Source organism: Rhinoraja longicauda, chromosome 3 (genome assembly GCF_053455715.1).
Source record: "Rhinoraja longicauda isolate Sanriku21f chromosome 3, sRhiLon1.1, whole genome shotgun sequence".
Classification (NCBI taxonomy): Eukaryota; Metazoa; Chordata; class Chondrichthyes; order Rajiformes; family Arhynchobatidae; genus Rhinoraja; species Rhinoraja longicauda.
In genome coordinates, this window is record NC_135955.1 from 55,556,029 (window position 1) to 55,583,667 (window position 27,639).

Consider the following 27,639-nt stretch of genomic DNA (forward strand, 5'->3'; position numbering starts at 1 on the left):
GGCTAAACCTTAGTGGAATGGAGTTGATCAACATTACTTAAGAGTTAGAGAGTGAAGCCTAGAAATCGGAGTTGGGTTACATCAGCCATAATCTAATTAATTCAAGGGGATAACTGAAAATACTGTAAATACTGTTCAAATAACATCCCTTAAATACCAAACTAAGTTTTTAATCTAAGGAAATGACACACCACATTTTCTTATAGGTTGTTTGCTATTAATGTGACATGCCGCTAAAATACCATGAGAATTAAATTGATAGAAACTATCAGTGACTGTAAATGTGCAGTGACACATAAAATCTTAGTTAAATTAAAGTTCCTGTCCAATTTGCTACAATACACCCGTATATTGCCAACAAATGTGGTACGTTTGGATTTGCAGTAGTTATCTGTGGGATACCCACTAGACATATAGAAACAGTTACTGTTAATACTCTAGTCAGGCCTATAGCATTTTGATTGTCAATTGTAATGTTTTAGTTTTTAGTTAAGTTTAGAGACATAGTGGCCCTTTTGCCCACCGTGTCCACGCCAATCGTTGATCACCCGTACACTAGTTTTGTATTAACCCACTTTCGTATCCTACACACTCAGAGCAATTTACAGATGCCAATTAACCTACAAATCTGCATGTCTTTGGGATGTGGGATGAAACGAACACCTGTAGAAAACACACGTGGTCATAAGGTGAACGTACAAACTGTATAGACAGCGTGCATAGTCAGGATCGAATCCTGGCCTCTGGCGCTGTGAGGCAGCAGCTATACTGCAAGAATTGAATTTGTATTCTACAATATTTTTCATCTATTTAGGTTGTTTTCCTTAGCTATCCTTATTCTTGATTATGCATGTTGTATTCTTTGCTTAAAGGTAAGAAATACAAATGATGGGTTTTATTTTCCAAAGAACTATAATTAACTTCATTTTCAAGGTTAAATCAAAAATAAAATACAATGCCAGAATTTTTATTTCCTTTATGTGTGGAGCTACAGTGGGTAATTTGGAGATAATGTTTAATTCCTTGTGTTCTATTATATTAATATATTGAATTTCTGCCGTAAATTTCCGGATTAAATTATTCAAGTCAGTTTATATTTAATGAGGAAACTAATTTATTTGTAAATGCACTTAGTTGTTTTTTATCATAGCTAAGAAAACTAAAATGCTCTTCCTGTCTCCAATGTTATTTATTTTAGAATATCATATCATATCATATCATATATCTACAGCCGGTTTAATGATTGATTTGAATTTGCAGAAAGAACGAAGAAAGACATAACAGCCAAGGGGTCAACAGGGATGGAAATAATATTATCAACACTTGAGGTAAAGATGTTTTTCCTATTCCTTCAAATACTTTGGTAAATAATATATTCCTTTATTCGTCCCACACCGGGGAAATTTACATTGTTACAGCAGCAAAGTGGATAGCAAGAGATCATTCATTAATCTTTTACACGTTGGATTCTATTGTTGTAAAGAGTTTCACATAATCAAATGAATTATTTGTTGTTCTGTTTCTACAGAGATGAATGTAAAAATTAGAACCCTCATTGCATCCATAACCCTCTGGGGAAGAAAATGACTAAATTAGTAAATGAATGCCTTTGAATTTCAATTTAAATGGCTGACCCCAAGTTCTGAGGTCTTCAGATAGGGGAAATAGTATTGCAGCAACTACTGTCAGTTTCTCTCAAAATCAGATGTTTCATTGAAGACACCTCTCATTCTTCTAGACTGCAGAGAACGTAGTCCAGTCCTACTCAATTTTCTTTGTCATGGGACAATATCCATATTTCAAGATTAAGTTTAATAACTTTGAGTCACTCCAAGCAACTTCTATCCTTCTTTGAATATAGAGATGCTGTGCACACGATATTCCATGTGTGATCTTGCCTACCAGCCAATCCCCCCACCCCCCCTTCCCTCATACACACATCTGAGCAAAAAACATTTTTTTGTTCTCCAATTCCCTTGTAGTAATTACCCTGTACCAACATGTTAACTATCTGCACACTGTCACATCTGAATTTCTCAGACAATTTAACATTATTCAAAAATAACCTTTTGCTATTTTTTCTAGTAAACTTCAAATTGCTCACATTATGTCCTGTTGCATATTTGTGTCACTCAGACATCCTGTATAAATCCCTTTGAAACTCATGGAAGCCTGTTCGTAATTCACCACACCTTTGTTCGCAATCAATGCACTAAACTCAATTCTTTCATCTTAATTGATCCTTCCAGTACCCCACTAATAACTGCCTGTGAATGTGAAAAGGTCTGTATTCCTCTAGTTTCCATCTTTTATCAATTTTCTACTCATAATATTTTACCCTGATCTTGACAACCCTATTTAGTGTCAATGTTTTCACATGGCTTTTGAAAGTACATAAATGGTTCACCATTTTTTACCTGGTAATTAGTTGCCCAATAAAGTATATTAAATTGGTCTGTTTTTCCCATATGTTTTTCTCATGAGCCATGAAGAGATTATTTTATTGTCAAGTTTTTATTCGTCGGAGAAATATACATCTTTTGAAAATTATGAAATATTTATTTAAATTGTTACTTTAATTTCCCTGTAAATCTTTAAACTAATTTCCCAGTATACTTTAGCCTATTCCTTCTTCATACCATTGTTTTGGGGGTTTTTTGTTTTTAATTAAACTGTGCCACTCAATATTAAATTCTGTCATTATCTGTTTCATCTTACCCAAGAAGATCTTTACTGTGTGATTTCTGATTAACCCAACCTCATTCATTACTCAAGACTAGGTTTAAAATTGAGTGTTCCATGACGTATTGCTCAAAGGAATCTACCTTGATGCATTCTACAAAATCATCCTTTGGCTGCTTTTCCAAATTGATTTGGCCTGTAGCTACAAGATCTAAAATTGATTGTACTACCTTTCACTCTATAATCTTTTTCTTAATGTTGTAAGAAAGTTCTAAGCTGCCATCCTTGACATTTCTTATCTCTGCTAAATTGATTCTAAGCCAAGATTGTTTCTCCTTATTGTTCTTTTGCGATCCTTTTCTTATCAAGGTTGTCACCCACTCTTTTTTCCATTTTTGTTCTTGTCCTTCCTAAAATAAAATACCTTGAAATATTTACACTCATATTTATATTCAAACCTCAATGCCTGTGGCCTCTTGTTCTTTTAACAATTCTCTTTTAGGTTATCTCTAAACTAAACTAATGAACTAAAATTATTTTATCTTGTGCCCTTCATTCCTCGAATTGTTAATGAAATTGTTTCCATGTTTCAGTGGTCTGGTTTTCTACAACCCGTTCCCAATATAACTATAATGGGATGAGAGAATTTGTCCTGATCTCATGAGTTACTGAGATCTCTCAAGAGTTACTGGTGGTGGTTGCAGAAAGCGTGTTTATTTGGCCACAAGATGAACCAGCTACTGTTCTTGCAATGGAATAAAAACCATCCAAAAGAACTCGACTAAAACGGAATGTCTGTTTACTGTTTCATTAAATCTCTAATCTTTTTTAATTAAACAGATCGGTTTTAGTGCCAATTTGGCAAAGCAGTTATGCACTCAAATTCTGAAGTGGGGTTTTAATCCACAGGTTTTTGATTGAGACTTTTCTCTGGTATCATGCATTGTTTTTCTTTCAATATAATAATTGATCTTAAAATCAGAATATCTTAAATGAAGCAACATTGCAATTTATGATATCACTGGAGATTTCTCTCTGGTGGGTTGCTGCTACCAGACTTACCTTGAGAAGTCGATCTTACCATAGAGAAATCTACGGGCTGGTGTGAGCGGTGCAACCAGGGCAGCACACCTGGTAGAGCTGCTGCCTCTCAGCACCAGTTATCCAGGTTCGATCCTGACCTCGGGGACTGTCCATGAGGAGTTTGCACGTTCTCACTGTAGTTTTCCCCCGGATGCTCCAGTTTCATCCCCCATCCCAAAAGATGTGCTAGTTTGTAGTTTAAATGGCCTCTGTAAATTGCCCTTAACGTGTAGGGAGTGTGTGTGAATGTGTGATAACATAGAACTGGTGTGGGTGAGAGATTAATGGTTGCCGTGGACCTGGTGGGCATATTTCGACGCTGTATCTCAAAACTAAACCAAACAAAAGGAAAGGGAGCCAACAACTTTGAATGCATCCAATAGGAGATGATGAAAGAGATTGCAGGATCCAGACAATCTGTTCCCGCATGAAAGAGTTTGTGGCGCCTTCACGCCCACGTTGGTTTTGCATACAGCCTGTCACTAGTTGTAGAATCTACAGAATCCCACGACAGAAAGCAAAGAACAAACGGTACTTAGCTGAGCCATACACCTTCATCATCATCATAATCATACTTTATTAGCCAAGTATGTTTTGCACCATACGAGGAATTTCATTTGCCATACAGTCATACCAATATAAAACAACAGAACACACAAAATACATTTTAACATGAACATCCACCACAGTGACTCCTCCGCATTCCTCACCGTGATGGAAGGTGAAAAAACTTCAATCTCTTCCCTTCTTTGTCCTCCAGCAGTTGGGGGCCTCTAACCTTCCGTTGACAAGACGATCTTGACTCCCGTTGTGGGGGTCGGGCTTTCCTCTTTGGGGCGATCAAGCTCCTGCATCGGGGGGGGGAGGGATCTCAGCTCCCCTGTGCGGGGCGATCTACCCTGGGTCAGGGCTAGTCGAACCTCGTAGGGCTTTGGAGCTTCCCAACGTTGGTCTCAACCCGAGACTGCAAGCTCCTCAATGTTAAAGTCCGCAGGCCCAGGCAAGGAATAGGCTCCGATGGTAAGTCCACGCCCTGCGGTGGAGCTCAAAGTCAGTCCCGGGCAAGGCCATCATCTCCACGATGTTAGGCCACAGAGCGATCGGAGATACGATCCGGAAAACAGTCGCATCTCCGGCAAGGTAAGAGGTTGAAAAAAGTTTCCCCTGACCCCTCTGCCCAACCCCCACATAAAACAAACCAGAGAACATTAACACATACATTTGAAACACACTAAAAATAACAAAAAATAGACGTCACATTTATTCCAGAAGCCCCTTTTACCTACATTCGCACCAATCATAACCCGTGTGCAGTTAAGGCCAATTAGTGTGTCTGACCTTGGAGTTGTTATTGAGCTCTTGTGGCTGGACCGTCTCGTGAGGCCGCTGGCGAGTCGTCAGCGGTGACAGGCTGTATGCAAAACCAACGTGGGCGTGGAGGCGCCACAAGTTGCTGCTGTCGGTCCCCATCAGAGTCCCACCAGATGTACCACCCAAGCTGCAGCCCTGAGCCCCACAAATCAGCTTGGAGCAGTCCCAACTCTCGCCCCACCCATCTAATAACAGTCCTCACACAAGCAGCAATTGCACACTGCCACAATGGTTTGCCCACACCAAACTCTGCAGTGATGTGACCATTGCTGTGGGAGCACCAATGAAAGGTCCGTATCCTTCTCATGTTACTGGCACAGCCAAAATGTTCCCTTTTAAGCACAGGAGGTATCTACTTGTCATTCTTTGGATTCCAGTACTATAACATGTTCCTTTTCCGTGGGGCAGCACAAAGTGGGATGTTAGTATATTTTGCATCAGAAATCCTGCTGTAATGTTAAGGAAATTATGGGAAGCCAAATGATGCTAATACAATTTTTAAATGTGACTACTACCTCTCAAAGATGCAAGTTGGTGTCAAGGGTGATTTAGTCTGGTGTGTCAACATAATTGCTATAAGATTATTTCTTTGCACTTGTTCTTATTCTAAATCTTACTCAACCTTCCATCCCAATAATCCATCAAGATGTCTTCTTTAGCAGTCCTTCAATTCAGGCATCTAGCCATCTCCAGATTTAATTACTTCATCACCAATGGACGTATCTTCTGCTGGTAAAGCCCTAAGCTTTGGAATTTCTCCCCTCAGTTCATAAATCATTGGAGCAGAATTAGGTCATTCGGCCCATCGAGTCTAATCTGCCATTCAATCATGGCTAATTTATCATCTCCTCCCAACCCCTTTCTCCTGCCTTCTCCCCATATTCTTTGACATCCTTACTAATAAAGTATCTGTCAAGCTCCGCTTTAAAAATACCCAAAGACTTGGTCTCCACAGCAGTCTGTGGTAATGAATTTCACAGATTCACTACCCTCTGGCTAAAGAAATTCCTCCTCATCTCCATTCTAAAGGTATGCCCTCTTATTCTGAGGATGTATTCAGTGTCCTTTGGTCCCACTGGTGAACACATCTTCTCCACATCCACTCTATCCAGGCCTTTCATTATTCAGCAAGTTTCAACGAGATCTCCCTTCATCCTTCTCAACTCCAGCTAATACAGGCCCAGAGCCGTCAAATGCACATCATACATTATACATCATGGGTCTCTGTCTCATTACTCTCGCCCCTTATTTTAACTGCTTCTGAAAACCTATCGCTTTAGATATCTGTTCTCTTTAAGATCTTGTGGGGATTAATATCCAATTGCATTTGATAATGTTCCTGTGTACGCCTTGGGATATTTATACTATATTGAAGGTTTAAGTTGTTGTTCTCATCAAATATTTAAAATTGAAACAATTCTCTATGAATTAAATTATAAAAAAGTTAATTCAATTTTTTTTCAATGGTGATCTCCCATGGCAATATTGCAGTGGAATAAAATTATGCCTTGACTGGTCTTTTATAGCATACTTCAGATCACTAAAAGACAGAATCTGCTCATACACAGTCAGATGGTTTTGACTGATGGTGAAGAAAAATTTGTTTTTCAGAACACTCGTGACCAACAAATTACATTGAATATTCTCAACATACTTAATGAATTAGTTTCAGTGGGTGAGTTTGTACAAAAATATATATTTTTATTTCTGAACTTTGAATTCTCCTTGTATACTATCACATGGTTCTCGTTCTAGCTGGGGTTTGAAAGTGAGAAAGAGAGCTCGGTGAGAAAATTATTACCGTACAATAATTCCATATCATAGTGGACACTACGTTATTCACATAGAATGCATTATTTTCCCATCCTGGTTGTGTATATCAGAAGAAAATACAATTGGTTGGTTACTTAAGACATTGTCCAATATGTTAGCTGCTCACCATGTGGAAATTTAGATGTGGCAAATTACTTTATTTGTTTGATCAGTAAAAAGCAAGGGAATTCATGTTTAGACGTGATCTAGCTATGGATTTTCACATTGTAACAATGTATCTTGTTTTTTTAACAGCTTCAAAAATTGGTGATTTAATGCAAAAATTGCTTTTTAATTCTGCAATGCTACTTGGTCTGCCTATGTAAAATAGCTGAAATCGCTAGACCAAACTGTTGAAACATCACTAATATTTTCAGACCACCAGCTGTCATTATTGCCTCTGAAATAATTGCTTCGGCACAAGCCAATGACCAATTACTCTGCCAGGGTACATCTCAGCAAACCAGTAGGCAATATTGATATACGTAGAGAGCAGGGGTGGATCTATTGTGTGTCAATGCATGAGTTAACACTTTGAGAAATCACACTGAAGAAATCAATGCACTACTTGATTAAAACTTGAGTGATACAGCATACGACAGTGTGAGATGAATCACACAAGTATTCCAAACTCAGTGAAAGGAAAATAATACAAAATTTAGAAGTGATTTGTAGTGGAGCTATGTAATGCACCAGATGAAATTAATTTGCTAATTTATGTAAATTGGTGCATATGACTAAGATATCATCATTGCTATATCTGTTAGGCAAGGGACATAAGGCACCGTACAGTACAGGCCCTTTGGCCCACAGTGTCTGTGCTGAACATGAGGCCAAGCTAAACTAATCTCATCTGTCTGCACGTGATCCATACCCCTCTGTTCCCTGCATATCCATATGCCTATCTAAAAGCCTTTTAAACGCCACTATCATATCTGCAGCCACCTACCTGACAGCGCATTCCAGGTACCCAATGTCCTCTGCTTATAAACAAAAATCATACAGTTTTAAAGTTTCTTAATAAATGTAAAATTTGCAATTTTGTATCAATCAAACATTGGAAGTTGTCAATTGTATTATTGAACTTTCTGCACTCAATGACAAAATGGAACTACCTGGAAACTCATGTTTCATGGAGAGAGGTAGATTTGAGTTGCTTGCAGTGGTAGGTACTAGATGATAATTTAAAGATAAATGATGAGGAGGAGTGAAAATGAGGCAGTAACTGCAACAAAATTATTGATAAATTTCCTTTATCAAAAGCCCAAATGCCTTTTTGTCATTGAATGCAGACAGTTCAAAGATATAATTAATGGCTTCCAATGTTTGATTGATGTAAAGTTGTTATTCTAATATGCATTAACAAATAAACCTTATCTTGATGTAAGTTTACAATTTCTTTAAGATTTATTACAAAATTGTTAAGACTTTCTAGCTTATTTGTGCATTAATTTCTGTAGGAATAAACATAATAAACAGTATGTTCCAGATTTAAAAAAAGCAAGAGTTTGGATTATTTTCTTCCTTTTTCTATCATTTTTTTCTAGTACCCATAATCTGAAACTCTGAAGCTTCCTATCAGCAGACCCATGCCACCTGGTGTTTGAAAACAGTAAATTCAATATCTGTAAAATAAGTCCCATATTTACTGTTTATAAAACTCACCCAGTTAAATATTTCTATACAAAACATCTATCTTAATTGTGAAGGAGTTCATAAAGTCACTGCTGATTCTGAAATAAATCCAAATTTTGTTGGATATCCTCCCAGCAGGAATTTGCATGGAAAAGTGAGTCTAATTCCAATTTCCCGATAACATTGTTAAAAGGGAGGAGTTTAATAAAAATGAGATGAATAAAATGTGACAACAGCCAGTAAATGTTACAGACTTTCTGAGAGCACAAGAACAGGTCAACCTAACCATGCCAAACATGATGTCTACCTTTCTAATCCAATTGGCATAAGTTAGATCTGTATCCTACTATTCCTTTCCTATCCAATTGACTTTTAATTTTGTAATTCTATCTGCCTCTACCACCTCTTCTGGTAGCTCATTCCAGATAATCGCCATCTCTATGTGGAAAAACATACCCCTCAGAACTCCTTTAAATTTCTCCACTTAACCTGTACCCTCTATTTCTAGACTCCCCTGCTCTGGGAGAAAGACTATCCTATCTGTGCCCCTCATAATTTTATAAACCTCTATGTCATCCCACAGCTACCAATGTTCCAGAGGGAATAAACACAGCCTATCCAATTTCCCATTATAATTATAGCCCTCTATACCAGGCAACATCCTGATGAATCTCTTCTGCAGTCTCTGTATTGTTACCATATCTTTCCTGTTGTGTGGCAACCTGAACAGTACACAATACTCCAAATCTGTCCTAATCAATGTATTGTACAGCAGCAACTCTTGTACCCAATACCTCAAGCTTGCCAAGTTCCTTCTTTACTACCCGATCCACCTCTGTCACAACGTTCAGGGAGCTTTGGACTTGCACCACAAAGTGTCTCTGTACCTCAACACTCCTAAGGTCCATGCCATTTGTTCTACATGTCCTACCAGAATGTAAATTTCTAAAGTGTATTTACCTCACTTGCCTCAGCAACATTCTACAGCAATGATCTTGGAAGCCTATTGCAGCATTCCAATGGTGTCTTAAAGCTATTTCATAGCTTTGGGGTAACAAAAAGGTGGGATAGGGGTGGGAAGCAAAAATAAATAGGTGTAGAAGGCATTTTAATTCACATTTGGCATTTCAATAAACTTCCACACACAATTTGTTTGATTGGAGAGGAGGGGCAGGTAAAAGGGAATAAATTCATTCTTAACACCGAAGACTGGTGGAACCGGGGCTTCCAACTGCAAGAAAAAAACTAACAATGTTTATATAAATCATTGGCTAATCAACCGCCTCTTTGACATCAAGGCTGCTTGGATGTCAAGTATCATTTTTAACACATGGCTGACAACAAACTATCACTTACGAGAAATTCAATCCATAGTGATCACTGAATCTTTGTGGGATTACTCAGCAGATCAGGCATCATCTGTGAAAAAGGAAATAGTTGACATTTAAGGTTAATCAGAACTGGGAAAGAGAACGAGTTAGTTTAGGAGAGGGAGAGGAATGGGTAAAAGAGAGGGAATATCTCTGACAGATAGTCTGGTTGACCTAATGTGGCAATTAAGGAACTGTGAAGATAAAATTGAACTACTTTATTCATGTAATGTATTGCTAATAGTATGGCTGTGGGAGATGCTGCAAGCAGACTATACCTAAAAGGAAAATTGAAAAACTGAGCCAACAAATAAATCTATTAATTCTGATAGAACTAGAAAGAGCAAATGATCTAACATTGGAGAATTTGTTATTGATTCCTGCACATTGCAGTGCGCCCAGACAGAAGATGAGGTTTTGTTTCTCAAGTTTGCATGCTTACTTTCAGTGACTGATGAACTAGGACACCCAGGTCTCATTGTACTTCCCCTTTTCCTAACTTCACACCATTCGGATAATAATCTGCCTTCCAGTTCCTACCACCAAACTGGATAACCTCATATTTATCCACATGAAACTGCATCTGCCATGCATCTGCCCACTCACACGACCTGTCCAAGTCACCCTGCATCCTCATAGCATCCTGCTCACACTTCACACTGACACCCAGCTTTGTGTCATCTGTAAATTTGCTAATGTTACTTTTAATCCCTTCATCTAAGTCATTAATGTATATTGTAAATAGCTGCGGTTCCAGCACCGAGCCTTGCGGTACCCCACTAGTCACTGCCTGCCATTCTGAAATGGACCCATTTATCCCTACTCTTTGTTTCCTGTCTGCCAACCAATTTTCTATCCATGTCAGTACCCTACCCCCAATACCATGTGCTCTAATTTTGCCCACTAATCTCCTATGTGGGACCTTATCGAAGGCTTTCTGAAAGTCCAGGTACACGACATCCACTGGCTCTCCCTTGTCCATTTTCCTAGTTACATCCTCAAATAATTCCAGAAGATTAGTCAAGCATGATTTCCCCTTTGTAAATCCATGCTGACTCGGAACGATCCTGTTACTGCTATCCAAATGTTCCGCAATTTCTTCTTTTATAATTGACTCCAGCATCTTCCCCACCACCGATGTCAGGCTAACTGGTCTATAATTTCGTGTATTCTCTCTCCTTTCTTAAAAAGTGGGATAACATTAGCTACCCTCCAATCCACAGGAACTGATCCTGAATCTATAGAACATTGGAAAATGATCACCAATGCGTTCAAATTAGCAACAATAGTGGTGAAACTTTGAGTTTTGCATGGGTGCAGGAAGCAGCATCAATGTAGTTGTCATTAGAGTGGGAAAAAAGTTGGAAGCGTGGGCTTGATTTTAAGAAAACGGGCATAGTTTGTGTCCGTAGTTGATGTGGAATAAATGAATGGAAGAAAACATTGTCCAATTGTTCAGCTAGTAAGTGTGATATTGGAGGGGAGCTGGTTTGTTCGAGGAAGGATTTTAGATCCTGCTGATGTGAGATTGAATGTCGAGGAGGTGTTTATACTGGAGAAGAATATTGGCAATAAATAAATAAGACATCTGTTTCATATATGGTGGTGATGTTTGATGTCCGTTGTCTGATAGAAGCAAAGAATCGGTTTGTAAAAGTGATTTTGAAATGAAATCTAGACTAACGTCCAGAAAGCTATATTCATCTCTACATAAAATCAGACATTTACTTGGATTACATTTGCAAAGTAAAACAATGTCAATTATATATTTTTTAAACAAGTAATTTATATTTTCCCAGGTGGAGGACGCAGGGGTAGCTTCTTGGTATCCAAAGGAGGGAGTCAGATTCTGCTTCAATTGCTATTTAGTGTCAGTAAAGATTTACCACCAAATGAAGAGATTATGGTGCAACTACATTCCATTCTGGCAAAGATTGGACCAAAAGGTATGTTTTTGTTTTAATTGAACCAAGCATGAAGATGCATTAGCTCAAAGAAAATATCTATTTGACCAACATGTTTCCATGTTAAGTATTGGGCATGATCTTTTAAGAAACACTATTTTCATTCATGCAGTATGGCAGCAAACATGAAGAAATTAACAAGTTCCTTGGTCTTCCCTTCATGCTTATGCCCATGTAGTACCTTTTTGATTTTCGCTCTGACTACTGGAACAGAATGGCTCTCTGTCGTGGATGTGACCCAATTGCCACTTCAATATTTTCAATTAAACCAAAGTCAAGCATGTTATGCAATGGACAGATAATTCACTGTGTCAGTTTATGGCTCCTTGGACCTACCTCACAATGGTGATTATCTAGTTGTAACTCAGAGTTTGGAATTGAAGTCGCATGATACGCCTCAAAACTGAACTGAATGATCCTGGTATTTTGTGAGCTGGCTCTACCTCATAATACTCATTCGGGCTGCAAAATTGGAATTGAAACCCAACTGAAGCCGTAAAGACTTTTCAGGAAAATGAATGAATGAATGATTAAGTTTATTGGCCAAGTATGTACACATACAAGGAATGTACCTTGGTGCTCCGCTCGCAAATAACAACACGAACATACAGTAAACAATTAAGAATAAAGCATAAAATAAAACATGTTTTAAACATATCCAAAATAATCTACTCAAATAGGCACGCATGACATTGTAAATAAATATAAATGAAGAAGTAATTACACAATGCCCTTAACATTTTCAGGTGTTACAATGCTAGTTAATTATTTGGATCGATGTTCACTATTGTTATGTAATGAAATGGGGACAATGCATTTTGATGTAACAGGATCTCACAAATAGAACCAAATAGGTCATATTAAAGTAGTCTAAAAGTTATCTTACTTTGAATGTTTTATGGCTGTGAAGTGTGCCTTGAAGCTATCTGACCCAAAATCCATATCCTTCTATAGTTTCTAACGTTGAGAGTCAAGCATGTTAAATTGCCATTGCACTGGGAACAGGGCAATTAATTTCTTTCTAGTTGCAGGTTTACAGACTCAATAATACGACAAACAAAGATGCATTATCAGTAATAGTAGGTAACCAGACCGTAATAGTGCAAACAGACGTAAGTAGTGCAATCAAAACAAAATTCCATTTAAGATCATTGCTGAGGTTGAATTGTGGTTAGGGTTGTGCATTGGGGTTCAGGAGCTTGATGGTTGATTGGAATAAGCTTTTCCTGAATCTGGAGGTCATGGTTTATGGGTTTGTGTATCTTCCCAATGGAGCAGTGAGATGAGAGCATGGCTAGGGTGGTGTGGGTCTATGATAATATTGGCTTCCATTTTGAGGCAGTGCTTTCTGTTAATCCTTTCAAAGGTGGAGAGTTCAATGCCCATGAGCGACCAGGCAATGCCCCTACCACCTTCTGCAGCTTTCGTTCTTGGGCATTCGAGTTAACAAACTAAGCTATGATGCAACCAGTCTGTGCGTTCTTTACTGTACCCCTGTAGGTCTGATTACTATCGAATCTCCTCAGTCTTTGAAGGAAGTAGAAGTGTTGATGAGCTTTTTATGTCATTGCATCAATGTGCTGGGCCTAGGACAGATCTTCAGAGATATGTTTTCCCTGGAACTTGAAACTGTTGATACTCTTCATTGCCATCCTTTCGATGAAGATGCTTTTCCTTCCTGAAGTCAATAATCCACTATTTATCTGTGGTTGTGCACTCTATCTGTGATTGACCACTTTCAAGGAACTCTATACCTCCACTCTTAAATCCCTCTGTTCTTCATCACACCCTAAGACCTACCATTCACATTGTAGACTTGCCCAGGTTAGACTTCCCAAAATGCAACACCTTGCACTTATCTGTATTAAACTCCATTAATCATTCCTCAGCCCACCTGCCCAACTGATCAAGATCGTGCTGCAACACCATATTTGTTTTTTATAATACTACCCACTTTAGTGTCATCTGCAAACTTACTAATCGCGCCTTGTATGTTCTCATCCAAATCACTGATAAACAGCAATGGGCCGAGCACTGAACCCTGAGGCACGCCACTAGTCACAGTCCTCCGGTCTGAAAAATAAACTTCCACCATCATTCTCTGCTTCCTTCCTTGAAGCTAATTTTCCATCCAGTCAGCTATCTCTCATTGGATCCCATGAAATGTAACCTTCCAGAGAAGTCTATCATGCGGAACCTTGTCAAATTTGTGTCTCATTTTCCTCAATTTCTCGACAATGCTGCACTATGGATCTCTACTCATCTCCAGCACAACTTTGTTTATTGTCACTTCATTCACATCTGCCCCTCCCACAATATTGATATGGGCAAACCAATCACAAATGATAATATCTGTATTGCATTATTGCTTTATCTACTTCTTGATTTCCAATAATTACATCTGAGGGAGACTTTGGTCATTTTTGTTCAGTCTCTGGAATAATCTGTACCTTTGCCATTGACTGCACCCATATCCCTGGGTCACTATCTTGGGCTGAATCAAACTATTTTCCACTGTGCTGTTTTGTGCTGAGTTGAGCTTTTGCCCCCATTTTAGTTTCAAGCAACTGTTAGCATTAATTTCAACATAGGCTATCTTCACTTCTACTTCAGCAGATCAGCTGCTGAATTAATTTATGTTGTTAATTCTATCTTTCCCAAACCTTTGGTTCTTCTATCTTCTGGAAACTAACTTCATACATTTACTGACCGTACTCTAGCCTATTCAAAGTACCACGTATTTAATTCAGCAGTCTGTTTTGGCTGCTAGTTCCTTCATATTTGTGCTGCATTCTCTCTAGGTCCTCAGCCATTCCCATCTCTGGAGCTTCTTCTCATATCATATCATCTCCATATCTCCCACACACCCCTTCTTTCCACTATCACCTGCTAAACTCTGCGTTCCTTTAACCCTGTGTTTTTGTACTCTCCTTTTTTGCTTTATATTAGCTTTCTTTTTCCACATGTTAAGACCAAAGTGGATTGTCGGTTTGAGTTATCCAAAGACATAATCCGATTCTGAACTTTCACAACATGATTTAATAACTCGTTATATGCTTCTTTTAAGTGCAGTGCAAATCCTGTCATTGAAGAGATTTAAAATTTAACTTTAAAGATAAAATGGAGTAAATGCATTACTTCAGATGAAGTGTTTGGTGATATTTGTGATCATATTATAAATTGGTCCAAACAGAAAATTACCCAAGTTCCATCTTGCCTATTGTCTTAATTTGACAAAGTAAGCATTGGTGATTCTTTTGCAGATTCCACTTTGAATCACCATGTCATTTCACTGGATTAAGGACAATTATGTCATTTTTGATTTTAAACAGAATAATCCATTATGATAGTCTTGTGCTCTCCAGTTCTCGCTCCTGTTTAAAGCATCTTTTAATGAGTTGAACTTTTGATGGTTTACTCAGTGACATTTAAAAAATAAACTTCTCCACAATCATCTGGCTCCCATCAAATTTATTAATCTTTCCATGAATCCTCTTTCATAAAGTAATTTAAACTCTAAATTGAGGAACGTTTTAAAGTGTAAAATTAGCCTGTACATTGTTTGGTATATTTTATACAAAATTCTGTGCTTAGATCAGCGGCATAGTACATAAAAAGTACATAATGGGCAATTTTCCACTCATTTAGACCAACTATTTAACTGACATTTGTCACGATATCCCATGGGTTATCCAGTCAGACACATTTTCAATGTAACCTCTTTTAATAAGACATTTTATTTTCTCTTTTATTTGCAATAAATGACTTTTATGCTTAAAAGTTGTTTAAATCTAAGTTTATAGCCTGTTTTATGGAACTCATGAAATTTTGTTCATGAGGGTTTTTGAAGGAATTTGTAAAGGGGCATTAATGTATAAATAACATATTATAGAGGTCAGTGCATCCTTTGTGCAGCTTAATATTTCAGTGAAATATGTTAGTCATACAAATTGGAACATTGATTTTGTAATTTTAGATAATGGTGATTCTGCAACTTAATGTACTTTTGGCTTATTTATGGCTATTGCACATGATGTCAGTGGGAGGAGTTTTCCTTAAATCAATATAATGAACCACATGCATGTAAATGTCAATCTATCGAGATTAAGGGAAATAAGCAAGTAGTTTATCATAATTAAATTATGATAATATTTATTGCTAGGTCCCCAGATGGCTTAACTCGTTAAAATGCCCAACAGTTGTGCCAAATAATCTAAGGCTTGATTTGTTGATTTACACTTGGCCTTAGTGTCCTTGTGTTTGTGAGGAAACATCAGTCCGAACTTTCACTGAAGATTTGAACATGAACTTTAGCTGAGGGCGAAGTAGACTTAGTCGTGACGATCCTGTATTTTGTTGTTATAGACACATAAACGAGCTGTTAATTGTGAACAATCCTTCAGCAGAAATATCAATTCCTACCAAAAACCAAATACAACAATGGACTGGAAAAGCTCTTGAGATCTTTCATCCATGCTCTCGGGGCATCTCTGAGATTGGGGTGTTCTCTGCATAAAATCACTTGCCTTCACTCCTACTGCCATTACAAAGTCACGTTCACACCACTGATTGCCAAAAAAAAACTCACGGGGAAATTCCTTCCTGAAGCATTTCCAAAACATACTCTTGGAGGCTAAGGTAACAGCACAATTCAAAGAGGGGTAGAAATAAGCAGGAAAAGGAGAAAGCATGGTTCACATCGTATTTTAAATACAACTACATACTAGTCAAATGATTATTAAATGCTAAAATGCAGTTGGCTTTCTATCAAATGGTGTCAAAAGTGATGCAGTTTCAGCTTGTTAATGAAACACACCACCAAAAGAAAATGTTACCGGTGTTGGCCTTAGCCTTCTCCACCATTAGCTAGGATCATGACTAATCTGCTTTTGGGCAGAGTTCTATTTTGTGTCAATTCTACACGATCCCTAACTTTGATAATAAACAAAGATCCACTTGTGGATCTGACAAAGGGTCTTGCAGCTGAAATGTGACTCTTTCTACAGATCTTCCTGCCCTGTTGAGTGTTTCCATATTATTTGTTTTTTATTTGATCATCTGCACGTGCAGTGCATGACCCCCCACTTTGCTATGCAGTATTCCATTTGCATTCATGTTCTTATTGTCCAAGAGATACAGTGCAGAATGGAAAGCTAGCGAGATTGCATCCCCTATTAATCTATTCTGGCCGTAGGTAAATTGTAGTGGGTCCGGGTCTTTACCAAGGCAAGAATTGATGTGTCAGAACTAATCTCTCAAAGCACATCTTCACCGTGGACATTAATGGCACTGTTGAACATTGAAGCGTATTTCAATGGGCACAGGTGCTATTGTGGAGATGAGGAACGCAGAGCCAGATCTGTCCTTTTTGTTTGCTTCGGCCACTGGACTCCGCATGGGCTTTGCAGCATTGTGTGCTAGGTTAAAGCACATGCTTGAGGCTCTCTCTTTCTCACACACCTGCTTGAGGCTACGTAATCACAAAAATGCTGAACTTGCTAAAGCTAGTAGTAATCAGTAGCCCAAACCGCAGAATGTTCCAGCTCGTCTTCAGAGGAGAAAAACACAATGTATAAAGAACACAAACAGTAAACAGACGCCGACTAAACCTTGTTAAATAACCCCCAGCTGACTTTTAAATATTGCTCTAACACTATTGAAGCAGCCTTTTAAAGCAACTGGAACCTCTGACCTCAGTAATGGGAGTTTGAAGATGTCTGCAAAAACTTCAGCCAGTTGGTCCACAGGTTTTAACACCACCAAGTACGTTGTTGAGGCTGGATGATTTCCAAGGGTTTACTCTCATATGAATGATTTTCTGACATGACCTCGGTGACTGGGATAGCAGTGTTACCAGGGACGATGGGGGCCTGAGAAGATGTTCTCCCTCTTGAAGCAAGTGTAGAAAACATGGAGCTCGTCTGGGAGTGATGCCTCACTATCGCTTCAGCTACCACTTGATTTTGCCTTGTGGGAAGTGATGGTGTGCAACCCCTGCCACAGGTCCTTCATTCTTACTCTGCAACGCTTCCAAGTACTATCGCCATCATGTCTGTCGGCCAAGGGGTCAGGGATTCCGTTAAATTCTTCTTAAGTTAAAGGAAGCAGCACAGTGCTGTAATAGACAAGCGCTAATCCATTTAAAATGGATTAGTGCTTTTGTGATCACCTTGCTGTTGGTAATTCCGCTGCCATCAGGAGATCTCACTACTGATAATCCATTTAAATGCAGCTTGATCATTATAGCACTGGTTTGTGCTGTTTGTTTTAAGTTCAGATCAAAACAGCAATATTTAATCTTGACCGATTTTGTTGCTTGTAAAATGTTCCCACACTGGCGTCTTTTTCCTACCCCTTTGCAAACGAGGCCGCCAATCTTTGTGCCTCCTTTCTAGTTAATTCCTTCTGTGCAGGAATATTTGTTACCATGTTTCCATTTAAACAATATTCTGTTTTCTTCCAAAGGGATAACTCCACATTTTCCATATTATATTCATTTTTCTTTCCATGTTTTATCTTCATTGAGGCGTGCAGCGTAGGTTTACTAGGTTAATTCCCGGAATGGCGGGACTGTCATATGTTGAAAGACTGGAGCGACTAGGTTTGTATACACTGGAATTTAGAAGGATGAGAGGGGATCTTATCGAAACGTATAAAATTATTAAGGGGTTGGACACGTTAGAGGCAGGAAACATGTTCCCAATGTTGGGGGAGTCCAGAACCAGGGGCCACAGTTTAAGAATAAGGGGTAGGCCATTTAGAACAGAGATGAGGGCAGTGGAGGCCAATTCTCTGAATACATTCAAGAGAGAGCTAGATAGAGCTCTTAAGGATAGCGGAGTCAGGGGGTATGGGGAGAAGGCAGGAACGGGGTACTGATTGAGAATGATCAGCCATGATCACATTGAATGTCGGTGCTGGCTCGAAGGGCCGAATGGCCTTCTCCTGCACCTATTTTCTATTGTCTATTGTCTATTCATGCTAATATATTACTCTCAGTGGATCTCTTAATACAGATATTTGCAATATTCTCAATATCTTTGTGATAACCTTTGTGTGGCATTATATCAAAGGCTTTCTGAAAATCAAGATATACTCATCTACAGATGGTTCTACTTTCCAGCTAACAGTTCAATAATTGATTCTGGAATTTTTCTAATGTCAAATGTTGGCTTAACTGGAATTTATTGGTTCGTCTCCAAAAAGGTTACTTTTGCAGTTTTTAGAAACATAGAAAATAGGTGCAGGAGTAGGCCATTCGGCCCTTCGAGCCTGCACCGCCATTCAATATGATCATAGGTCCGCTTTAACCATCAGAGAGTTAAGATGGGCTCAGCGTAACATCACATGTATACAATGGCACCTCTGACATTGCAGTTCTCTCACTGTGCTGCACAGGGATGAAAATGTGGAGTGTGCTGAGATCTCTGGAATAGAACCAAGAGTGATGGCAGTGATAGGCCAGATCCAATAAGGATGGCAGACTTCCTTCCAAAAGCAGTTTAAATTTTATGATCCAATAGCTTCATGCTCACATTTTATTGGTATCAGTGTTTCGTTTATAGTTTCAACATTTGGAAACTAGTACCTGAAGTGAAGGTACATGGGATTCTCACTAGGCCGTACAATTTTGAGGAACAGTCACACTAAAACCAAAGAGTCAGAAATTCGCAACAGCCTGCTTTTAAGGTTGGTATGTGAGATGTGATGATGGAAGGGAGTACAATTAAAGAGGCAGACAGCTTTAATCAATGGTTATAATTTTAGTGGATTATGGCTGAGAAAAAACCCCCAATCTTTCTGAAATATGACTGAGGGGAAAAATAGGCTTTTGAAACCTTTGCACTGCAAGAGCATTTTTTGAAAAACATAATCATTGGTATAAAGGGATCATGAGATGTACCTCATTTATTTCAGTGACTTCATACCTATTTTAGACTGATGTATTATAGAAACAAAAAGAATGTATCTTTTATTAATCCAATAAAAGCAACTTGGTCATGGAAATTGATATTTTTAGGTTATAACGTATAGATTAAAGAGTATTCTGAAGACCATTGAAACTATTATTCTATCTACCTCTAAGTGTCTTGTGCTATTCATTAGTATGTACATCAGGTTTCCCCCAAAGCCACATTATACTTTGACTTTTGAAAGTTAATTCAAAATAATTCTCAACTATTACATCAGAAAGACAAATACAGTGCACTAGGAAATAGTGAAATGGTCAATTAATTTTAAAAAAACAGTTAGAAATCTGTTGAAAAGATCTGGAAAAATCTCCGAGTACTGTTATGCATTGTTAAGGCAAATTTCATGTTGTTATGTCTTTCTTTCTTTTTATTTTCTTGACCAGACAAAAAGTTTGGAGTCAAAGCCAGGATTAATGGAGCCTTGGGCATTACATTGAATTTAGTGAAACAAAACCTGCAGAACTTCAAGCTCATTTTACCTTGTCTGCAACTGTTGCGAGTGTATTCCAACAATGGTAAGCATTGAGTATTGAATGAATATCAAGGAAAAATAATAAATTAAGGCAATTAAAATAATGACGGATAATTTTGAAAACCACTACATTGTATTGGACTGGATGAGCGAAAGGACTATTCAAATATTTGTCCTTTGCAATTTAGGTTTGCAAATGGTTCAGATGAGAAAAAAAACATCAGTGTGAGTCCGCCTTGATTTCAGTGTCGTTTATATGAAGTTACCAATTTGTTCCAGATTCACTGTTCAAAATACATTGTACACAGTTTTTTACGTTTACGTTTGAAGCATTTCTGGAATTTACTTGAGTCTTGTACCCAATGCATGATTTGTATTGATCATGTTTTCCACTTGTGTTTTCAGCTGTCAATTCCATATCCTTGGGCAAAAATGGTGCTGTGGAACTTATGTTCAAGATTATTGGTCCTTTCAGTAGGAAGAATACAAGTCTTGTAAAGTATGTACTATTCTTGTATTTAGTGTATTAGCTTAGGCATTAACAAACAGATAATAGCAGTATTTTTTTTAAATGCTGTACTTTTTTCATTTTTTCCCCTTGTTATAGGTTTTGAAAATGCTTTTTGTGCAGAGGATCACATTCAGCTTTGTTTATTGTCACACACACCAGGGTGCGATGCAATTCATTCTTTGCATGAAGCTCATAGAGTACACAAAAAAGTATACAAATATAATAATATGACAAGAAATAAATGACCAGTGTAAAAACAGTAGAATGGATGCAAAGATTGTAGTGCAATTTGAAATAGTGCAAAAAAAATTATAGCTGAATGAGCTGTACTTCAGACTAGATGGCAGCACCTGGGGGGCAGGGGTGTGAAAAACATGATTGGCTCAGGAGTCTGATAGCAGAGGGGAAGAAGCTGTTCTCTTAAATCGGGACATCTGGACCAAGAAGCTCCTTTATCTTCTCCCAAGAGGTAGTAGAAATAAAAGGGATTGGCCAGGGTGACAGACATCCTTGACAATATTTTCCAGCCTTCCTGACGCCAAGCACCATGAAGGTGAAGAGGATGGAAGCAAGTAATAAATTTGTGATGTACTGGGCTGTGTACACCATTCTCTCCAGGGTCAGGCGGTCAGGAGCAGTGCAGTTGCCATGCCAGTTTAAGTCAACAACTGGCTCCACCAGAGACCTTTTGGACCAGTACAATTTTTTTTTCTGTGGACTTTGAAAGATAAATTAGAGTATTCTCTAAATTTTGAGGAGCTAGATGCTGTGGTTGTGCATATCATTAAATGCTGATGTGCATATCCATAAAATATGTATAAAACGTCAATTGGATAGACGATATAAAACATCAAGGGGCTAGAGTGCAAAGGATGAAAATTGTGCTCCAGCAATGCAGAGATATGATGTGACTATATCTAGAGTTCTATATTCACTCCTGGGCAATGTACATCAGCAAATAATTAACTCTGGAAAGGTTGCGGAGCATGTTATATGGATTAAGATTGTCTTTCTTTCGAAAACTGAAAGTTGGGTGATCAAATCAGGGTGATTGAATGAGTTTTAGTGAGTATGTAATGAGGGAGCATAGGGTTATAATTAGAGCAGAGGAACCCCGGGAGGCTCTATGACCTATTCCTGTTCCTCATTCCTACTTTGTAATGGGGGGTACAGAAGAAGGGATGTAGTTTAGAGATGCAGCATGAAAACGGCCCCTTCAGCTCACCGTGTCCACGCTGACCTCAAATCACCCATTCACATTAGTTTTATATTATCCCACTTTATCATCAACTCCCTGCACATAGGAGTCAATTTTACAGAGGCCAATTACGTACCAACCCGCACGTTTTTGGGATGTGGAAGGGTACCAGAGCACCTGGAGGAAACCGATGCGGTCACACGGTGAATCTGCAAATTCCGCACAGACAGCGCCTGAGAGAAGGATCAAATCCAGGTCTCTGGTGCTGTGAGGCAGCAGCTTTACCAGCTGTGTCACTGTGCTGGCAAATAGGTAACAGTGTCAATGTTGGTGATAGAATTATATTGTAAGAAATATATTGTTTTCACCTTGGATTTAGGGAGAGAATCACAGTTTTGGACTGATGGCTTCAGCGGCAATGGTGGATGATTTTTAAGATCAAGTGAGGTCAAGAGGACAGAATTGAAGGTACGCTGATTACTGGAATATTGTAAGGCTGGTTGATTGAAGTTGAAAGATTGTGATGTAGGAGTGTGGCGTGCAGGCTAAGTTGTGAATTGAAAATGATGTGAATTACTGAGGGGGGAGCTGATTGTAGGTTAATGAATACAGGGCAATTGGGTAAATGTACTTGGTCCGATTTAAGACAAGGCCAGCAGAGTTTTTGGTTATTCAGGATAAGGGGATCTGAGAGTGTCTAGGGAAGGGTCTCACCCCAAAACATCATCTATTCCTTTTCTCCAGAGACACTGCCTGGCCCGCTGAGTTACTGCAGCTTTTTGTGTCAAAAAAAATCTGAGAGGCCTGGTTGAAGAATATTGGAATTGTCAGGTGGAGAATGAATAAAGATATCAATAGATGGATTCCAATGAGGATTTTTGAGATGGATGTGGTTCAATGTCTGGAGAAGCAAAGTGCCAGCTTACTCTATCACCAAGCTCTCTTCCAAGTTATTGCACTATGTTTGGATATTATTGGACAGTTTCTTTCATTTTTTGGGTCAGAATCCTCGTTCATCAGTGCTGTAAGAGTACCTCCACTGTATTGGCTGTATGATAGTTCATCTTGCTAATAATGCCAGCATCCAGAATAAACATCTTTCTGGCATAAGATAAGATTCTGGCATTTTATTAGCATAAATTACTCATTGAGTATTAGCATACAGTCATTGACAATTTGTACTTGAGTGGTGCTTTGGAATTTATAAGACAAGTTTTGTCAATCACGTTTGTACTTGAGTCTATTAACATTTTGGTAAAAATACATTGTTTTCATCAATTGTATTTCTCTGTTACCAGCAACTCCTTTCCCCATAATTTTATTATAACAGGTAGAAGCAGGTAGAAGCAGTTAATATTTTGTCCTTTGCACATTTAGCCTCCGATTTAAGTGGGATGTTCTGGTTTTCTTCTGCATTTCACATGGAAGAAATCTGCAAAAGATTAAGCAAATTTCAGTTCAAAACATTCCATAGCTTTGTGCAGAAGTTTAAAATATATCATGTTGGAAGCTGGGTTCCCCCAAATTGGGCCAAGATTCCCACACTGAATATATCATATCATATCATATATATACAGCCGGAAACAGGCCTTTTCGGCCCTCCAAGTCCGTGCCGCCCAGCGATCCCCGTACATTAACACTATCCTACACCCACTAGGGACAATTTTTACATTTACCCAGCCAATTAACCTACATACCTATCATCAGAATAGCTCTCTCCAAATTGCACCCTTTTATATAGATCGACAAAAGGCTCTTAAAATTAAGTTGTTTTTAGACATAACATCATAAAAGGCATGTTTTAGGTTTTTGTTTATATCGAAGAATTGACTGGTATATATATCATAACACCTAAGTGACAGAATTTAATTTTTTTAGTCATTTTAGTAGTTTCAAATTGAGGTTATTCATTTATATTAGAGCAGACAATCATATTTACAAATACTTTTTTATATGATAAATCTTTTTTCAGCAAAATAAAACTGCACCATACCACAGCTTTTCATTATGTTCAGGAAAATGATTAAATCCAAAGTGTTTTCTTCAAAATTATATTCCCAAATACTGCTCATTTGTGTTGATCAATGACTAGTTTCATGTTCAGATAAGCGGATATTTGAAAAGAAGAGAAGTTTCTCAAAGCTATCATCAATTGTTCACCAAAGTATTAACCCTTGGTCAAATGTTTTGTGGTTATGTTGAAGTGGATAGTTTGGGAAAATTAAAATGAGCACAGCTTTTAAAATAATATACAGTTGGACAAAATGATCCATGGATGATCTGTGGCATTTTTATGATGATCATTCAGCCTGTTCTAATTGATTATATCATATTAGATTAGTGAGATTTGAATAAAATCTTACCTTGTTTCAAACTCTGTTGCTTCCTCATTGTTTTTCTTAATTGTCCTCAGTTTTTGCTACTGTTGACCTAAAGCAATGATTGAACTGTGGCACAGCAGTCGAGTTACTGCCTTACAGTGCCAGAGACCCGGGTTCAATCCTATGCGGGTGCTGTCTGTACGGAGTTTGTATCTTCTCCCAGTGACCTGCATGGGTTTTCTCTGGGATCTCTGGTTTGCTCCAATACTCCAAAGACATACTGGTTTGTAGGTGAATCGGCTTGATATAATTGCAAATTATCCCTTGTGTGTGTACGATAGTGTAAATATGCAGGGGTCGGTGTGGACTCGGTGGGCCGAAGGGCCTGTTTCTGCACTGAATCTCTAAACTAAACTAAAACTAAACTTCATTTAGACTTGTATTTGTCAACATAAGATGTTCATTTGCTTCCCAAATAGCTGGTTACATTCATCATAAACCATTAAATTAAGTGCATTCTTTGATATGGGATTTAGGTCTGCATGTTTTAATAACCATTAAATTAAATTCTTTCTTCTGGACATGTCCATCAATATATATAAATAAGCATTAACCTGTTAACATCAACTTGTTAAAACCCTATTTCCAGTTATTTTTTGCATTGTTAAATTCTTTAACTCCCTTTAAATAGTATGGGAAACACCATTTTATTTAATATCAAGGCTACAGTTTAAATGAAGTTGCTGATTAAAGTGAAATTCAAACTATTGGACTGCAGGAACATGGTTGTTGGACTGTAACAGTGCAACCATTTTATACCAAGCATTCTCCCCAGCATTTGTAATCAAGTGCACCAAGGGTTGTAAGTGAGCTGGAGTAATACTTTACTTCGGCAACGACAATCTGGTCATTTTGGTGAGAAGAAATGCAGTTTAATTTGCAAAGCTAGACAAATGTTTTAGGAATGAAGATGGTTTGTATCCAGGTTTAAATTAAGTTTAAAGGATTCAAGTTAAAGCAAAAAAAAAATCAATTATGTCAGGGATATTTTAAGATGGAAAAATGATTGGTGATCAAAGAACAGTTAATGGTCAATACTCTTTGTTCTATCCCATCAGAGTCTATAACAGGGGGACTGGGCCATTTACATACTTCATCACTTTCAAGTGCAGTGTAATATACAGTTTGGTTGCAAACATAACACATTTCCTCAAAGCTTACTGAACTTTTTAATGGACTAGGCCATTACGTTTAATGGTCAATTTTGATTTTATTTCCTCATGTTCTGATATTATTTTTTTTCATATAAGCTGTACAATGTGCCAGTTTTCATCACATTATTCTTCCCAGCTCTGGATTTGTTAGAGCATACTCTATTGTTAAGGCATAGAGTATTATTTGTTACATCAGATTCTGTATTTTTATAATGAAAAAACCCTAATCTGCATGAATTCTGCAGTATTGTTTATTGCAATCAAATTAAGAAATATTGGATTCAAAAAAGCCTGATACAATTTAGGCTGGAATACCTTGCTAGCTAATCAGTGGCTCTATGCAAACTCGCTGGCAGGTTGCAGTGTGAGTAATAGCAGTTTTCCATCTTTGGTGCCTGCACGCTGCGGAAATGTGTTGGAGATCTGATATGCACACATCTGATGTTTTGCTCCATTCTGGGTCCATGGTTGCTTAGCAAGTTTCTAACCTGAAGGGCCAGACATATTTTGTTTGTGACCCACAACTCTGTGATTTGATTAAAATTCATTCTCACAACACTTTTTGTGTATCTATTATTTTACTATAATTTTGATATTAAATAATTAAGTTAATGTGCATTGCACTATTTTCCATACTTTAGTTCCCTTTCAACTATTCCCAAATGCCACTGTTTATTTCACTCCTCCACACCTCACATTGTGACAGAAACGCTGGGGCCACAGGACTTCAGAAGCTGGCCAGTTTGTGACCAGGGAGCTTGTGCAGTGGATGGCTGGGTTAAGGGCAATCTGGCTCTTAAATTTCAACCATTTATTTATAGAACATGGATAGAACAGTGCAGCATAAGAACAGGCACTTCGGCCTGTAATGTCTGTGCCAAACATTACGCCAAAACACAATGTCTTTTATTTGCATTTTATTTTGAAAAACATTGCTACTCTTGCAAGGCATTTCCATTTGTATTCCTTTATCTTTTTTCACATGACTTCAGTTTCTCTGTCATTGCATAATGTGATGATTTTGTATCATTCTTGAATCTCTGTAAACTAACGTTGGTGTCTCCAAGGATGATCCTGGAGTCTCCAGTATTGTGATGTAAGAGAAAAGACCAAGAGCCAATTCAAAAATATATGTTTCCATTTTATTTGAACTTGGAGATGGGGAAAAGGAGACTGTTCTACAACATTGACCAATTGGAAGTAGTAGGCCATGTTATGACATATAAATAAATAAGCATACTTAGAATTGGCAGAATGACTGCTAAATTATCGTACTTCTAAAAAATTTCAGAATATTTATTACATTTGGACTTTATGATGTGTATTTACAGGTTTTCAAATTGTAGCTGTACACTTATAGCATTCAAATTGAAGCTGTACACTTTTTAGATGTTCTACCATATGGTTTGTGTTTAAAGCATCATGTTGTCAGTGTATTTATTATAATTCTTTATTTCACAAAATGCTGGAGTAACTCAGCAGGCCAGGCAGCATCTCAGGAGAGAAGGAATGGGTGACGTTTCGGGTAGAGACCCTTCTTCAGACTGAAGAAGGGTCTCGATCCGAAACGTCACCCATTCCTTCTCTCCTGAGATGCTGCCTGGCCTGCTGAGTTACTCCAGCATTTTGTGAAATAAATACCTTCGATTTGTACCAGCATCTGCAGTTATTTTCTTCCACGATTATAATTCTTTAGTACCTTTCCCATTTTCATGCCAGTGTGAACATTTGGATAAGCCATGGGGTTTGATTTTAAGCAAGGTCTGCAAGTACTATGACCATTTTATTTAAACCTATTGCATCAGGCCAGCATTAGAAAACACAGCAACTTTCAACTTTATTTATCTTTGTTTTATTTTGTCATTCACCATGGGAAAAATAGTAACTGATTAGTATTACCTGTGCTAAACAGGTTTAGGGGTAATATCAAATAGACTACAAGGTCAATTTCATTCATCAACTGAAAGCAAATTTTAAGTTTATTGGAAAATAAGAAATATAATTTGTTGATTTATCGATGTGTATCAGTTTCC

General features: G+C 38.0%; 1 protein-coding gene across 6 annotated transcripts in view; it reads left to right on the forward strand.

Moving 5' to 3' along the window:
• agtpbp1 (ATP/GTP binding carboxypeptidase 1) overlaps window positions 1-27,639 on the forward strand; it is a 175,177-nt gene that overhangs the window by 64,826 nt on the left and 82,712 nt on the right. For all 6 annotated transcript variants that reach the window (XM_078396172.1, XM_078396169.1, XM_078396170.1 and 3 more), the window contains 5 exons: window positions 1,261-1,328; window positions 6,748-6,811; window positions 11,753-11,899; window positions 20,274-20,405; window positions 20,768-20,861. In XM_078396172.1, coding sequence (XP_078252298.1) covers window positions 1,261-1,328; window positions 6,748-6,811; window positions 11,753-11,899; window positions 20,274-20,405; window positions 20,768-20,861 — 505 coding nt within the window. The remainder of the gene's footprint in view (window positions 1-1,260; window positions 1,329-6,747; window positions 6,812-11,752; window positions 11,900-20,273; window positions 20,406-20,767; window positions 20,862-27,639) is intronic.